The 15997-nt window shown below is 41.5% G+C and overlaps 1 protein-coding gene across 1 annotated transcript; it reads left to right on the top strand.

The window, feature by feature from the left end:
* Positions 1 to 5835: 5835 nt before the first annotated feature.
* On the top strand, positions 5836 to 15087 carry LOC129339936 (vomeronasal type-2 receptor 26-like). Its single transcript, XM_054994499.1, has 4 exons — positions 5836 to 6126; positions 6419 to 6604; positions 11112 to 11238; positions 14177 to 15087. Exons 1-4 carry the CDS (start codon positions 5836 to 5838, stop codon positions 15085 to 15087), a joined length of 1515 nt encoding a protein of 504 aa, XP_054850474.1.
* Positions 15088 to 15997: the final 910 nt, after the last annotated feature.

The following is a 15997-nucleotide window of genomic DNA, read 5'->3' as shown; positions in this document are numbered from 1 at the left end:
TAGAAGACTGAGGGAACTACAGGAGATTGTATTGGTTTGGTAGACTGAGGGCCAAGCTACACATGACGAATGACACTTGAACAGCAAGTGTATTTCTCCCTGTTCACTTGCCCTCCACTCAATCCACTTGCCATTCAAGTGTCATTCGTCATGTGTAGCTTGGCCCTGTGACACATAAACAGCAGAAGGAATGAAGACAGAGGACTATACACACTGCTAGTTCTGGGCTGGAATGTTTGAGTTATGAAATTCACCTAATGTTTGGATAAGTATACACCATTTGAGAAACATGTACACCCATCTGTTCAGATTGATGTGTTTACTCTTTCTTCCACATCTGCTTCTAATCATGAATCTCTGAGCCCAATTTGGTAAATTCTCTCCCAAGTTAACACCACCCACATTTTTACTGTTCCCTAAATTATAAAACCATACCAGCATTTTCTGAGTTTCTGCTTGATCCAGACCAAATGAGATAATGTGATACGGGTGGATAAAGCAAGGAGATGGCTTAGGTTACAAATGAACTCCATGGGTTCTGCCAGAATTTCTGTCTGCCATGAAGGGAGTAGAGATTGTAAGGAGAAAATAAAAGTTTTCTTCACTGCTAATACATTGGTCACATTTCTGACAGTCATCTTTTAACTCGGGCACTTCCATTCCAGCCTCAGTTCTTGTGGTTTTGTTTTTTGCTGTGAAGATTTTGTACCAGCAGGAAATGAGACTCTGTCACTGTGTTTCTTGCACAGTAATACAAGGCTGTGTCTTTAGGCATCAGGCTGTTCATTTGAAGACAGGCACAGTTCTGGGGATTGTCTCAGGAGATGGTGAGTCTGCCCTGGACCTTGGAGTTATACCATTTGCTGCTACCTGACCAGTTAGCTCCAGCCAGTTAACTCCAGTCTTTCCCTGATGCCAGCTAGATCCAGTAGATCCTATAATCATCCAAGGTGAATCCTGAAACCTCTACTGCTTCTTGAAGACCTGTAACTAAAGACCTCCATGAAACTGCTTTCCTGTTTCTTCACTGTTTTCCTCGTTGGCCCTGTGTGTATGCTGTGTGCATGTGTTCTCTGTTTGTTTGCTGTTTTTGCTCTATTAATAAAGAAAACATTCCTGCTGAACATCTACCTTTTTACTTGAGAGTTCTCTAAGGGAATGATCCTGGTATTTATTGGTGGAGGTCCTGCAGTTACTCCCCCTTGCTGTGTCTCCTTGAATGACAATTCCCCTGTCTCACAAGGAGACCCCTCTTCTATTTTGGCTAACATGTGAATAGTGCAGCACTTGGTCACTGTCATGCTCCTGTAAATATCTTGAATCAACAAATGCAGAGAAAGGGAGACTTCCTCAGAGAAACTCTTGCAGAATGGCGTGTGAGTGCGTGTGTGCAGATCTGTGTGTTTGGTGCTACAAGAGCAACTATTGGGGTGGGAATCTTTTCCCCCTTTCACCTCTTTGACTGTGTCATTCAGCTGCACTCAGCTTAGTGTAGTGGTTAAAAGAGGCAGGACTCTAATCTGGAGAGCTGGGTTTGATTCCCATCTCCTCCGCTTGAAGCCCACTGGGTGACCTTGGGTCAGTCACAGCTCTCTCAGAGCTATCTCCACCCCACCCACCTCACAGAGTGATTTTTGTGGGGATAATAATGACATACTTTGTAATCCAATCTGAGTGGATATTAAGTTGCACTGAAGAGCAGTATATAAATAAAAAAATATTATTATTTATTATTATTGGTGCACAAATCTGTAACTGGCTGTGAGGTTTGATAGAAGGCAAGGGGGTGACATGTAGTTCTTCTCTGGGAGTTCTTCCGCACGTTGGACTATTTTGGGGTTGGTTGGGAGTTAGGACAAGCTTCTCCCTATCCCTCAGAATCAGCTGCAACCTGCCATTTTACACTCGGTATTGGAAACTACCCATGGCACTCTTGTGGACCTCTCTGAGTCCTTCTTAAACCCTCTTGCAAAAAGCTGCAAGAATACAGAAGCAAAGCCCTCGTTTGGACAAATTAGAGAAGCAGGATGTTAAGAAAGGTAAAAACTCCTGGGATTTGGGCTCCTTCAGTTCCCAGCCCCCCTACAGACACTGTGGGTAGATAAAAAGTTGAAAGGATCTGAACAAGAGGCTTGTGCAGCTTGAGGCTTTTGGATTGTCTTGAATGACTGCGTGAGTCTAGCAAGGCCAACGTAAAAATTGAGCTACAGGCTCAGGAGTAGAGATGGGCACGAACTGAAAAAAAATGAACTATGTGGTTTGTGGTTCATCACATTTCATGAACCACAAACCATGAACTTTCATGAAAATGTCACATCCAGGTGAGAAAAGCACCACTTCCGGGTCAGCAGAAGGTCACTTCTGGGCCAGCAAAAGGACACTTGCAGGTCAGCAGAAGGTCTGCAGGAAGTCAATCCCTTGTTGCCTAGGAAACTGATTGATCAGCACCACGCTGTCTGCAATGACGAACCAAAAAACAAACCAAATGAACCAGCCTAAAGTTCGTGGTAGTTCATCAGAAATGGGATCTGACGAACCACTGGTTCATGAACCACGAACCAGCCTGTTTCGTGCTTAATTTTAGTTTGTATTTCTGTTCATGTCCATCTGTACTCAGGAGCTCAACAAGCATCTATGAGGATGGCTTGTACTTTGTAATTGCATTTGCTTATCTGAGATGAAGTGGCTTGAGTATGTAATTTTACACCTTTCTTGCAGTTTAATCTTACTCTGTCACATAGTGATGCCACTCTAGGTTGAGACCCTTTTCTAAATTAGTAAATTAGTCCTCCAATCCACCCCCCTCCCCTCCACTGTTAATGTCTGAACAGCCTGAATGTTTGCAAAAACTTTGAGGTTTGTTCTTTGAATAGTTTTACTCTATTTTTAAAAACCTGGGTTTGTTTAAATGGTTTGTTTTTATATCAATGATTTATTATTTTAATTTTAAGCTGTCTTGAGCAGGACTGTGGGGGGGATAGTAAAGAAACCTCGTACATAAAATTAAAAAAAGGATTATTCAGGTTGTATTGTCGAAGGCTTTCACAGCCGGAGAACGATGGTTGTTGTGGGTTTTCCGGGCTGTGTTGCTGTGGTCTTGGCATTGTAGTTCCTGACGTTTCGCCAGCAGCTGTGGCTGGCATCTTCAGAGGTATAGCACCAAAAGACAGAGATCTCTCAGTGTCACAGTGTGGAGAAGATGTTGGCAGGTAATTTATATCTACTCAGGAAGGTGGGTTTGGGCTGAGTCATCCTATAAGAGTTTCCCAGGGTGTGGAAAGCTAATGGCGGGAGGCTTCACTGTATCCTGAGTGAAGAGACCTGTATATACTAAGAGTATATAGAGTATACTCTACATCCTACAATAGCCTTGCAGAGAAGATTAGCATATCAAGCACCAATCTATATGCAAAATAACCTCCTCAGGATACGGTGAAGCCTCCCTCCATTAGCATTCCACACCCTGGGAAACTCTTACAGGATGACTCAGCTCAACCCCACCCCTCCTGAGTAGATATAAATGACCTGCCAACATCTTCTCCACACTGTGACACTGAGAGATCTCTGTCTTTCGGTGCTACACCTCTGAAGATGCCAGCCACAGCTGCTGGTGAAACGTCAGGAACTACAATGCCAAGACCACGGCAATACAGCCCGGAAAACCCACAACAACCATTGATTATTCAGGTTCATAAAATGAGGATGTAACTGTGGAATTTAGGCCAGGAATGATATTTTGAGTCATATTAGGCAGCTGTGAACAAGCTGGATATTTGAATTTAAAAGGCTGCATTCCTAGGAGCACCCTGACCTGGATAGCCCAGGCAAGCCCAATATCATCAGATCTCTGAAGCTAAAGAGGGTTGGCCTCGGTTAGTAATTGGATGGGAGACTTCCAAAAGACCAGGGTTGCAGAGGCAGGCAATGGCAAACCACCTGGTAGTCTCTTGTCATGAAAATTCCACCAGGGGTCACCACAAATCAACTCTGACATGAGGACACTCTCTACCACCAGTCCTAGGAGCACTGAAAAGCATGTTTCAATACAGAAACACTGCCTGGGAATAAACCCCATTGAAGAGATTCTTGTAGTATTCTAAGTAGAACAGCATAGGACTGGTCCTATAGTTCCACTGAATTTCACTAGTCATAGCTTTGATTAAATATGCTTACGGACACGTTCCACAAAAACGAAATATAGCATCGTGTACCTAAACATCAAACTAAGGGCATCTTTGGGGGGCTCTGACTTGGTTGTTGATGTTTGCTCACCATGGAACTCTGAAAGTCAGAGGCAAGTTTGACCCCTGAGGAGCAAAGACAGACTTTGTGTTCAGATGTAGAGAGATCAAAAAGAGTCCAGTAGCACCTTTAAGACTAACCAATTTTATTGTAGCATAAGCTTTCGAGAATCAAGTTCTCTTCGTCAGACGCCTGATCTGACGAAGAGAACTTGATTCTCGAAAGCTTATGCTACAATAAAATTGGTTAGTCTTAAAGGTGCTACTGGACTCTTTTTGATTTTGCTACCACAGACTAACACGGCTAACTCCTCTGCATCTATGACCAGATGTAGAGAGAAAAACATGTTTGCTACCAAAGTTGCTACATACAGCCCGGACTCTGCATTCATAATTATTTCCCCCTGGAATCCTCCAAATTACTGTAATTTTCCCCTCAGACCAATTTGCAGTGTCATTTCAAAAAGTGAGAAAAGAATAAAGAAGCAATTTACCCCATGTGCAACTGGATGTTTGAAGAAGGGACTCCGTCAGTTTGATCGCTGCCATGTTGCTTTCTTAAAAGTCAGATTTGCAATCACAAGGCCGGGACTTAGGCTCAGACTCAGCAGCTCTCCAAGGGAGCTTGATTGAGACATCTTGATGTTCTAGGTTGACATAGGAGAGGCCGGATCCAGAAACAAGGGGTGCGGCCCAGATGTTGGAACTAATGGTCTTGCCGCTCTTGGCTTGCATTTCATGCAAAGCAGATGTGATGAAGTGCACCATTAATGAAATTCCCATTCCACATGAATGGTACCAGCCAGGGGACCTCCTCCTTGGTGGGATTGTTTCTCAGTTCCTTTCTCAAATCCATGAATTAAAGTTTGACAAAAATATTTCCCAAGAGCTGTTTGATGTCACAGAGTAAAGATATTATATATTTTCTTAAGCATACTATAATTTTAACCCTAGTGCAATTTTTGAGTTTTCAAAGAACCTGTCGAACTGATCCACCCTTGCACACCATCCTTTCAATTTCTTTCTGAGTTGTATTAAACTTTTCTATTCGTAGCACATTTGTGTTTTCTTCTTCTACAGTGACAACTTCATATATTTTGGTGATCAGAAAAGAAATAGAGAGATGGAGTCTTGTTTATTTTTCTTTGACTAGATTTTAACATAGTTAGATAAGTAGATATTTTAGATCGAAAGGGTATAAAAATGGAAATTAGGGAAACTGAAAAAAACATATTCTTCAGCGTTCTAATGTATATGATAATTCAATGTAACTATGAAAATGAAAATTAAATTGAAAACAAAGCTCCCTACAATGTTTTGAATGGCAAATCTAAAAATATCCAATATATGAAGAGTGGAAGGAGGTGGAAAACTTAGTACTAAAAATGTTTCAAAGCACTCTTTAGACTACAAGTAGTATTCTAATGTATGACTAGTATTATTTGGGCTGAAAAAAGGGAAGGTTTTTTTTAACCTTGGTAAAATCAGTAATGTGAAAGGCTATGCCTAAATGTGCAATGGACTCTGAAAAAGAATATTTTAAAAATGCTATTGAATTATCTGGTGTAAAAAAGCATTTCTTTCTTTTTGAAGTATGGTGACAAAATTTTATCAGCACCCTCTGGCCTTGGCATTTGCTGTAGATGAGATCAACAGGAATCCCAACATCTTACCCAATGTCACTCTTGGGTTTCACATCTATGACACATACATTGATGATAAGATGACCTACCGTAGTACTCTGGATATGCTCTATAAATCACATAGATATTTTCCCAATTATGAATGTGACACCCGGAAAAACTTAATGGCTGTCATAGGGGGGCTTCAGTCCGATACATCCTTCCACATGGCAGACGTTCTAGAACTCTACAAGATTCCACAGGTATGCTCTGTGCGTAGAGGAATGAGAGATTTGGAAATGTACATGCTACTGGGAGTGACTAAGAAGGGCAGAGAGACATATCTTAGGGAAAAGTAAAATTTGTTCTTGTGAAAAATGAAATAAAGACAAACTGGCTCCAACTTGGCAGATGGGATGTTGGTGGATGCAATACACATATCTTTTTGGTAACCTTTCCTCAGAAATTGTACCAAATCCTTATGCTTTCAGAATGTTCAGCCGTATCTTCCCACCTGATAACACATTTTAAACATATCTTTTTGTTTCCTTTAAGCTCACGTATGGGTCATTTGCCCCCACGGACAGGGACAACGCAAAATCCCCTTCCTTCTTCCGCATGGTTCCCAACGAAGCCCATCAGAACTTAGGTCTTCTCCGGTTACTTCAGCATTTTGGATGGATATGGATTGGGATCTTTGCTGAGACGGATGATAGTGGAGAACATTTCCTGCAGGAAATGGTGCCATTGCTTGCAAAAAAATGGAATTTGTGTGGCCTTCAGAGCAATGATTGTAAACCAAGGCCATTGGGATACCTTAGAGAAAGCTATCAACTTATTTTCAGATGTTTATGCGGCTTTAATAGATAGCAACGTCAATATAATTATCCTCTATGGAGAATCTAGGACCATTATTTCATTGACGACATTTCTATATCTTGGGAATCATGAATTACTAGAAAATACTTCCTTTAGATGGGTGTGGGTTATGACAGCCCAGGCTGATTTTGTATTATCAGGCATTCAAAAGTTCTGGGATCCTGAATTCTTCCAAGGTACAATCTTCTTCTCAATTCATTCACAAGAGCTTCCAGCGTTCCAGAAGTTTCTTAGTGACATAAAACCTTATCAGACTCAAGGAGATGGGTTTCTCAAGGATTTCTGGGAACAGGCATTTGACTGCACATTTCCAAATTCTCTGGAAACTTCTATGGTTGATGGAAAATGTACTGGACAGGAGAAAACAGACAGCCTCCCTGGGCCTGTCTTTGAGATTCACATGACCGGCCACAGCTACAGCATCTATAATGCTGTCTATGCCATAGCTCATGCTCTGCATGCCTTATATTTATCTCAATCTAACCATAGACCAATTTGGGGTGGTGGCAAAAGAGGTGGCCTTCAGGATCTCCAGCCTTGGCAGGTAACACCTTCCCAGTGAAATAAATGTGTCAATACAAAATGTGACTTACTCCAACTTTCCCCAACACAAATAAATGTTGCAAATGTTTTATTATGCACTTTTACCTTTGAAGTCTCACATCACACTCATCATCAATGTGAAAGTTTGCTGGGTAAACTTTATTGCTTAGTGAAGTTTGTCTATCAGGGAGGCTGAGAACTTCTCAAAAATGCAATCATTTGAACTGACTTTTGGTCTGAAATATCCAATTCTTTTTTTAAATTCAATTTCTTATTTGCAATTAAAAGTATGAAATATTTTCAGTTATCTTCTCTGCATTAGCATCATTCATCATGGCAACCGACCAATATTATTCATCACTCATGCTTAAGAGTCAGCATAATTTAGGAACAGGACTAAGAAAGTCTTATAAAGTCCTGTGTTCCAATTCTGACTGAGGCATGAAGCTTGCTGTATGAACTTAAGTTGGACATCCGCTTTCAACTAGACATGGGCATGAACCAGAAAAAAAACAAACCATGGGGTTCGTGGTTCGTGGGGTTTCCATGAACCATGAACCACAAACTGGCACAGAACTGGCCCAGTTATGAACCAGTTCATGGTTCGTGGGTTTAAATGCCCCTTTCCAGCAGGGAAAGGGGCCTTTAATCATTTAAAGGGCCCTTTCCTGCCACTTGCAAGGGGCAGGACCCTTTAAACTATCATCTGGCAGGCGGGGGAATCCCCCCTGCTGCCTGCCAGCTGATAGTTTAAAGGGACCTGCCACTTGCAAGTGGCAGGAAAAGTTTAAATGGCCCTTTAGTACAAACCAAAAGTAAAACTGCCCCTTTAATACAAACCAAACAAACCAGTAGTCCAGTTCGTGGAAGTTCGTGGAAACCCTGAACTCCTTGGTAAAGACTTCTGAGATGCTTATTGTTTACTGATCCTCTGAGATTTTTAAAAGCAGTTGTTATGTTGTACATGCTACTTTTGTGCCTGTTCATTTATGAGACACTTATGAGTAGTGGCAGAGCATTGGGAGCATCAGTGGCCAAGGTGATTAAAGGGAAAACCTCAAGAAGACCTCGACCTCTATGCCCTGATCTTGGCCCTCCAGAGTAACTGGTTGGCCATGATGTGAGACAGACAGCTGGACTAGATGGAACACTAGTGTGGCTCAGGAAGGCTTTTGTGTCCCTATGTTATATAGTTGTAGCATTTTTAAAAACAGGTCTTTAGTACATTTTTTTCCACAACAGAAAAACAACCAGCTTGATGATACCTTTTCTTTTGTTTTCTCTAACTCCACCACTTTCTTCAACGCGTGTCCTTTAACAACTCTGCAGGAGAAAGAGTGTCTTTTAACAATGATAAGGAAATGGAAGGTGGGTTTGATGTCATGAACTTGGTGATATCCCACAACAAAACCTATAGTAGAGTAGAAATCGGAAAGATGGACCCTGATGCATTGGAAGGAAAAGAACTGATAATAGATGAGAACAGAATTCTATGGCAGAGCCGTTTTAACCAGGTGTGTATTCTAGAATATTCTCACTGGCTCATCTGTTACTGGTTTGATAATCGAAAATTGGGGTATAACTGACTCTGCTTCACTCTCCCCACTGTGAGGCGGATTTTCCCACCTAAATTCAATTTTCCTGCTTTGACTGAGCAATCCCAAGTAGCATGTTAATAGTTGTCATTTAGAAAGTCTGTTTGTCCCGCCCTGACAAGCAGATATAATTTTGGCTTTTCACTTAGCCCAGGAACTTGATTGAGAAAAGTAGGAGCTCTCTTTCTTTGGAATTTGCACTAGAGACTGTATAACATTCAAAAAGATATGTCAACGTTATTTAACAGGCAGGGATTGAGTAAGTGTAGTCAAGGGATGGAAATAAAGAGGTAAAATGCTTTTGGTATTCAGAATACACTTCTTGTAACTGTCAAAATAGTATTCTTGAAGCTCATTTTTATATATTCTTGGTTATTAACAGTGAGATGTGTTTTACTTAGTAATTTAGTTACTGCCACAATGTTTCTTCAGAAATTTTCCTGTGACAGTTCAGTTTTCCTGGAGTTAGTCTAAAACCATTTTCTCCTCACAACAGACCCAGAGTCCTCCTCAGATCCAATCCCCCTTTGAAACTGGGCAGGAATTAATCTTCTACTCAGAAGATATAACTGATCTTTTTGACTTGAAAGGGAGTGACAACCCACTATCCAATCCCTCTAACCCAAATCACACTCCCAGTTCTCTGGTGTCTGTGTAAAGTGTACTTCATCTTATACTGACACTTATACTTTGAATCCTATGATAGAATTCTTCCACAGGATCAAAACACTACAATTAAGGCTAAGAGACGTCTCCCTTCTCTCTAAAGTGGAATCTGTCTGATTTTTCTTGTCAGACTCTCTCTCACTAAAAAATCTTGTCAGAAAACCAACTGGCTGCCTTCGGACTGGTTCTCAATGACCTATCAGAGAAAAGAGAGCAGCCTGACACTTAAGCTCTCCATTCTAGGGAATAGTTAATCCTTCCCCTCCCTGCTCTCTGATTTTGCTGCACTTTGGAAACCTGTTATTAAGTGCAGTCCATCACAGAAGAATATTCATTTTCTGCTTACCATGACTTTTATAATGGATGATTTGATTGTTATTTTAACGTTTTGCAATGTAAATAAGTTAGCATGTTTTTTTCCCCTGTGAATTAAGGTGTGATTTTTAATCTATATTATTGTGGTTTTAAATGCAGGAGGATGGGAGGTAGATGCATGCATAAAGCATGCTGTGATTGGATGGTAGCTGTAACAAAGTTATAGGGCAGGAAACAACAGAAACTATACAATTATGAATTCAGGGATGTGTTTCAAATACAAAAATGATGAAGCAATAAAAGATTGTGTATCTCCACTCCCATTTAGAAACAAATGTTTATGTTATGTAGCTGTATACATTGTTAAATATATTTCACGTTTGTTAAAATTATGCAGCCTTTTAGAGACAGCTATATTTCAGAATATTTCTGTTAGTTCTAAAGCATTCACATTGAACTTCTCTCTCCCTTCTTTTTGGCAATTACTTGCAGTGTTCTAGGGACAAGTGTTTTGGTGTCAGCCAATGGGCAAGAACTTAATGGCCCTTGAAGGTGCATATAAGTCATCTGCCCTATGGTTCTAGGACCAGCCCAGGAGTGTGTGCTGTCTACTTGCTTTCTGTTTTACGTTTTAAATAATGAATCTCCATTAGGAGGTGCATCATTTATATACCTAGATATATAAATCCATGTATTGATGTGTTCTATGGGTAGTCAATCTTATTTTCAAAATTCAGGCTCCAAAATTAACATCTCCTGTGATTTGTATTGTGGTGATTAGCATTTTAAAGAGGAATTCTCTAAATACCTCTTTACTTATTTTCTACCTACTTTGTTTTCCTTGGAGGGGAAAAAGGGGATTTTGGGTCTGTTTCAAATTAGTTTTGATTAAAAGAGAAATCTGAAGAGAGGTGAGGAAAGAGAGAGGTTATACAAAATCTCAGAATTTCATTCTGTAGATGCTCAAAGGCAGGCAGTGGCTATTCTAATCATCTTACTTTCTAGATAAACAGCCTGCGGTGTGTTTAACAAGGAAGGCTGAAATTACAACAGGTTGTATAGAAGATACAGAAAACCAGAAAGAGAGATGAAAGGGAAAATTTTCTTTTGAAGGAGAATCAGAGGAAGCAATGGCCACATCTTTTCAAAAAAGCAAATTGGGGGAGGGGTTCCACTCTTCATAGCAATACTAGCCATGATCAGTTAAACAACAGTCTTCCATCCTAAAATGCTTTACTGCTTTTGGATAGATGGTGCCCCTTTCATTGTGCAATGACTACTGCCCTCTGGGGACTCAAAAGAAAAAGAAGGAAGGGAAGAAATTTTGCTGTTACGATTGTGTTTCTTGCCCAGATGGAAAAATTGCAAAGCAGAAAGGTAGGTGATGAAATGCCCACTTTTTTTCCTACCATGTGAAGTTAGTTTTCAAAGGGTAACGGAAGAAGGTGTGAAAAAGCCTATAGACTGTGTCACTCAGCTCAAAGGTTAGGAAGATTTCTTCACGTGCTCAAATAATCTGAGAAACTCAGTGTTTTCAAAAGCCATCACATCAGCCATTCAGTTCAGGATGATAAGTAATGAGAAAGCAAGTGAAGTTCATGCTGTTATTGTACAGTGATACCAAGCTGTTTAGATCACCCTGAGAAAGCTGATCTCTTCTCAGAAAGATTAAAGATCCACAGCAAGAGCAGAAACCTGGAGATAGTTTTGAGGTCAGTTGCATAAATATTTCAAAAAAAATTCCTGGTCAGATGGATTAATGTATCAATTCCACTAAATGGTAGAACAAAACATAAAAATAATCAAACGAGAAGACCAGCAATAAAAATGGGCAAACTGTTAAGGATTAGCACCTTAAAAATTTCCAGAGCAGCTTTGGGAGCATCTTTGGCAATTTAGGCAGAAGACTGTTACCTGGACTGGTCTCCCTGCAAGTAAGAGAGTGAGGGGGGGATTAGCGGAAAGGAAGGTGGCTATATTAGAGTGGTAACTGTAGGATAAACTCCACCAATGTTTACGGGGTCCTTTCTCCAAGGTAGCAGACAAGACATGTGCTTTTAGGTTCAAAGTGTAATATTTTATTAAAAGAGGAAAATGCACACACGCACACACACACAAGAGCAATAAAAACCGGCACACCGAGTCCTAGGAAGCTAGGCAGAAGTTGGAATAGAGAGAGTGGAGGGGAAGTATGTTTACCGATCAGAGTGGACCTTGGAGGAAGAGAGAAGCTTAAAATGTCCCATATTCTCAGCCACGAGAGAGAGTCTTAGGGAAGGTAACCTCAAGGGTACAGTGCTTGGATCTAGGAAAGTGTGCACAGTTTGAATGGGGCAAGAGCCCTGGTTGTTGTAGGGCAAAACATGTCCTGAGGCTGGAGAGCCCCCTCAGCCATTGGGACACAGACCGTAAAGGTCAGTCTCTGAAAATGACAAAGATTTGATTACCTTTTGATTGGTGCTACTGGGGTGTGTAAAAGGAAATGGAAAATCTCTCCTGCCGCCTCACAAAGAAGCTGTTTGTGAATGTGTTCTACCGAAGCAGAGTTGATGAATTTAGGTATGAAAAATATAAGTTCCCAGAGAGAAATTAACTTATCGGTGCTGACTGATTGCTCTCAATCTTGGGAAGAGGACATTGAAATGTGCTAATGGGAGTGACATAACGAGATGCTATCTTATCACAAACCCACACAAGCAGCCGGCGGGGGGGGGGGGAGTAAATCAATCACTACCAGTCCTCGGTGTTTTTATGCACATTGCAGGCATACCTGAATCTCCTGGGCAGGTCTCAGCAATACTCTGTCCAGATGGCTGGAATTCACCTCTGATGCAGATCAAGGCTGCATTAATCCAGAGACTTTGTGATTTTATACCATGTGTAGCTATAAAACGGCTATTAAATATGGCGGGGGCTGGGGCTGACCATTTACAGGACAGGGTGGAAACATTTCAGTTTCCTTTGTTGCAGGCCACCTGAGCATCAGCAAAGAAAGCAGGTGTAATTAGAGAGCATGAAAAGAGGGGGGAGGGAGGAATTTTGATCAGATCACATCTCAAGGCAAACAAGTCTTGCTTTAGGAGAGGAAGAAAGGAAGTTGACCATGCCAAAGTCATAAAGTGAGCTTCCTCGTGGTCAAGACTTCATGACCATCCTATAACATAATTCTCTTAGTGTGTTTCAGATGACGCACATTTATCCTGGTGCGTGTGTGGGCGCACCAGGTTAAAAAGGGTGTTGTGGAACACAGCCTCCGGATGGCGCCGCTGGTGGTGGACAGCTGGGCAAGTCTGCCCAGCCCTCTGCCATCGGGCTTCATAGCCCAGCTGGAGGAGGAGGAGGAGGAGGAGGAGGAGGGCAGCAGCGGCAGTGGCGGCGAGGGAAGGGCGGTGGGGCAGGGCGATGAGGCGGGGGCGAAGTGCTCGCTGCCCTATCAGCCCCGCCAGAGCCAGGCTACACCTCTCTCCGCCGGGGTGACGGGGTGGGGGGACAATTGCCCACTGCCCTGTGAGCCCCGCTGGAGCCGGTCCGGACCTGGTCTAATGGAGTAATGTATCAATTCCACTAAATGGCAGGAAAAAAAACATAAAAGAAACATAAATGGGCAAAATGCTAAGGATTTGCTTCTGAAACATTTCCAGAGCAGCTTTGGCAGCATCATTGGAGATGAAGGCAGAAGGGACAGGGTGAAGAGACATCTCAGCTTCCCTTGCTGCAGACCACCCAAGCATCAGCAAAGAAAGGAGGTGTGATTAGAGAGAATGAAAAGAAGGGGGAGGGAGAAATTTTGATCAGATCACATCTCAAGGCATACAAACCTCACTTTAGGAGATGAAAAAAGGATGTTGATCATCCGAAATTCATGAGGTGAGCTGCCTCGAGGTCAAGACTTCATGGCCATTAATATGTATTTGACATTCTCCCTACTGATCCAAATACCTGAAATGGAAAGCTTGGAATGGCATGCATAACCAACAAATTCATTTCCATATCAGTGTAACCTGCCTGTGTGTTTCTTTATTCATTTATTTGAATTTCCAGTATTTGCTTTAAGTGACAATGAAAATGAAATTTGAAGTAAACAAGCTTTATAATTTACACAACAATAAAGATCACAAACTTAAGAGAAGGAACTGAGACCACCGCAAGAATACTGCAAAACTTGGCAAGAATATTAAAATGCCTTCTTATGTGATGACCTCCAAAGTAGATCCAGCAGTTAGAAATAAAGATCAAGAAAGTCAGATTTGGAAATAAATCAGACTTCTGTTGATCCTGAAAGTACTTCTTTTCTTTTCTTTTTTTTCTATTTTAGATATGGAGGACTGTATCAAATGTCCAGAAGATCAATATCCAAGCAAGGCACAAGATCGATGTATTCTCAAGATAATCAGTTTTTTGTCCTATGAAGAACCTTTAGGGATCAGTTTAGCTTCACTTGCGGTTTCTTTTTCCCTAATCACTGTGTTGGTGCTGGGAATTTTTGTCAAGTGCAGAGATACACCTGTTGTCAAAGCCAACAACCGGGACATAACCTATGCTCTGCTAATCTCTCTCTTGCTCTGCTTTGTTTCTTCTTTGCTTTTCCTTGGACAACCTACCAAGGTTACCTGTTACCTCCGACAACCTGCTTTTGGCACCATCTTCTCAGTGGCTGTTTCTTGTGTTTTGGCCAAAACTGTCACTGTGGTTGTAGCTTTCATGGCCACAAAACCAGGGTCCAGCATGAGGAAATGGATGGGCAAAAGACTGGCAAATTCTAGTATTTCTCTTTGTTTCCTTGGCCAAGCAACCATTTGTATGATGTGGCTAGGAACATCTCCTCCATTACCAGATTTAGACATGCAATCAATGCCTATGGAGATTGTAGCAGGGTGTAATGAAGGCTCTACCATCATGTTTTATAGTGTTTTGGGCTATATGGGACTTTTGTCCCTTATCAGCTTGACTGTAGCTTTCCTAGCCAGGAAATTGCCAGATAGTTTCAACGAAGCCAAGTTCATCACCTTCAGCATGCTGATCTTTTGCAGTGTTTGGTTGTCTTTTGTTCCGACCTACCTGAGCACCAAAGGGAAATATATGGTAGCCGTGGAGATCTTCTCCATCTTGGCCTCCAGTGCTGGCTTACTGGGCTGTATCTTTTTCCCCAAGTGCTACGTTATTCTTCTGAGGCCTGAGTTGAACAAAAGGGAACAATTAATACGGAGAAAGAATCAATTAACTTAATTCTCTTCTTATTTCTTCTGTGATGTCTATACATTAGATGGGGGGGGGGGCATAGGATCCATTCTTTTCGCATGTCCAAAGTACGTGCAACAAATGTGTGACAAATGTTCATAAATTAAAATGGAGAATTAAACTGAATATTTTATTTGATTCATCGGTTCTTTATTGTGTGAAATGTGTGAAGCATTCTTCATGGTGACCTCTATTCCTCTTGTCACGCCATTTAAATAAAATACACATATATAAATCTTTTATATTTGCGATGTTATTGATTGGTAAACGATGGGAATGTGGGTGTTTTCATTTATGCAGGAACTGATGCTTCTCTGCAGAGTCTTCTCAGGGTCAAGCTACACATGACGAATGACACTTGAACGGCAAGTGTATTTCTCCCTGTTCACTTGCCCTCCACTAAATCCACTTGCCGTTCCAGTGTCATTCGTCATGTGTAGCTTGGCCCTCTGAGCCAAACTAGAAGAAACAGTATCAGAAACGAAAGAACTGAAACAATTTGTTAGGGTGCCTCAGGCTCAGTCCAGACAAGCTGCCATTATTATGGGGCTAAGAGAACAAACTGAATCTGAACTCCTATAAGAGAGCTACTGCTGCTTCAGAAGGCTGTTGATTTAAAAGGACTAGATCTTCTTGTAGTGGATTAAATGGAGTGGGCAGTTGCTGAGTAGGGTAAGAATTTGTAGGTGTTCCTGGACCCAACCTTGCTGTTTGAACGGCGGGTTGTTGTTATTGCCAAGAATTCTTTGTGTCACCTGCACTTTGTTTACCAGCTTTCTCCTTTCTTCAGCTCAGCCCACCTGGCCCTGATGATCCATAATAGTGTAACCTCAAAATTGAATTACTATGATGAATTGGGCTGCCCTTTAAGAAAAAACGAGCAACTGCAGCTCGTTCA

Source organism: Eublepharis macularius, chromosome 12, assembly GCF_028583425.1.
Source record: "Eublepharis macularius isolate TG4126 chromosome 12, MPM_Emac_v1.0, whole genome shotgun sequence".
NCBI classification, from domain to species: Eukaryota; Metazoa; Chordata; class Lepidosauria; order Squamata; family Eublepharidae; genus Eublepharis; species Eublepharis macularius.
This window is presented reverse-complemented; position numbering and strand designations above follow the sequence as displayed.

Excerpts from the sequence above, each read along its gene's own strand:
- LOC129339936 (XM_054994499.1), top strand. The coding sequence starts at position 5,836 with ATGGTGACAAAATTTTATCAGCACCCTCTGGCCTTGGCATTTGCTGTA. Across the intron at positions 6,605-11,111 it reads AACATTTCCTGCAGGAAATG|ATGGTGCCCCTTTCATTGTG; the intron begins GTGCCATTGCTT and ends GCTTTTGGATAG. Across the intron at positions 11,239-14,176 it reads AAAAATTGCAAAGCAGAAAG|ATATGGAGGACTGTATCAAA; the intron begins GTAGGTGATGAA and ends TTTCTATTTTAG.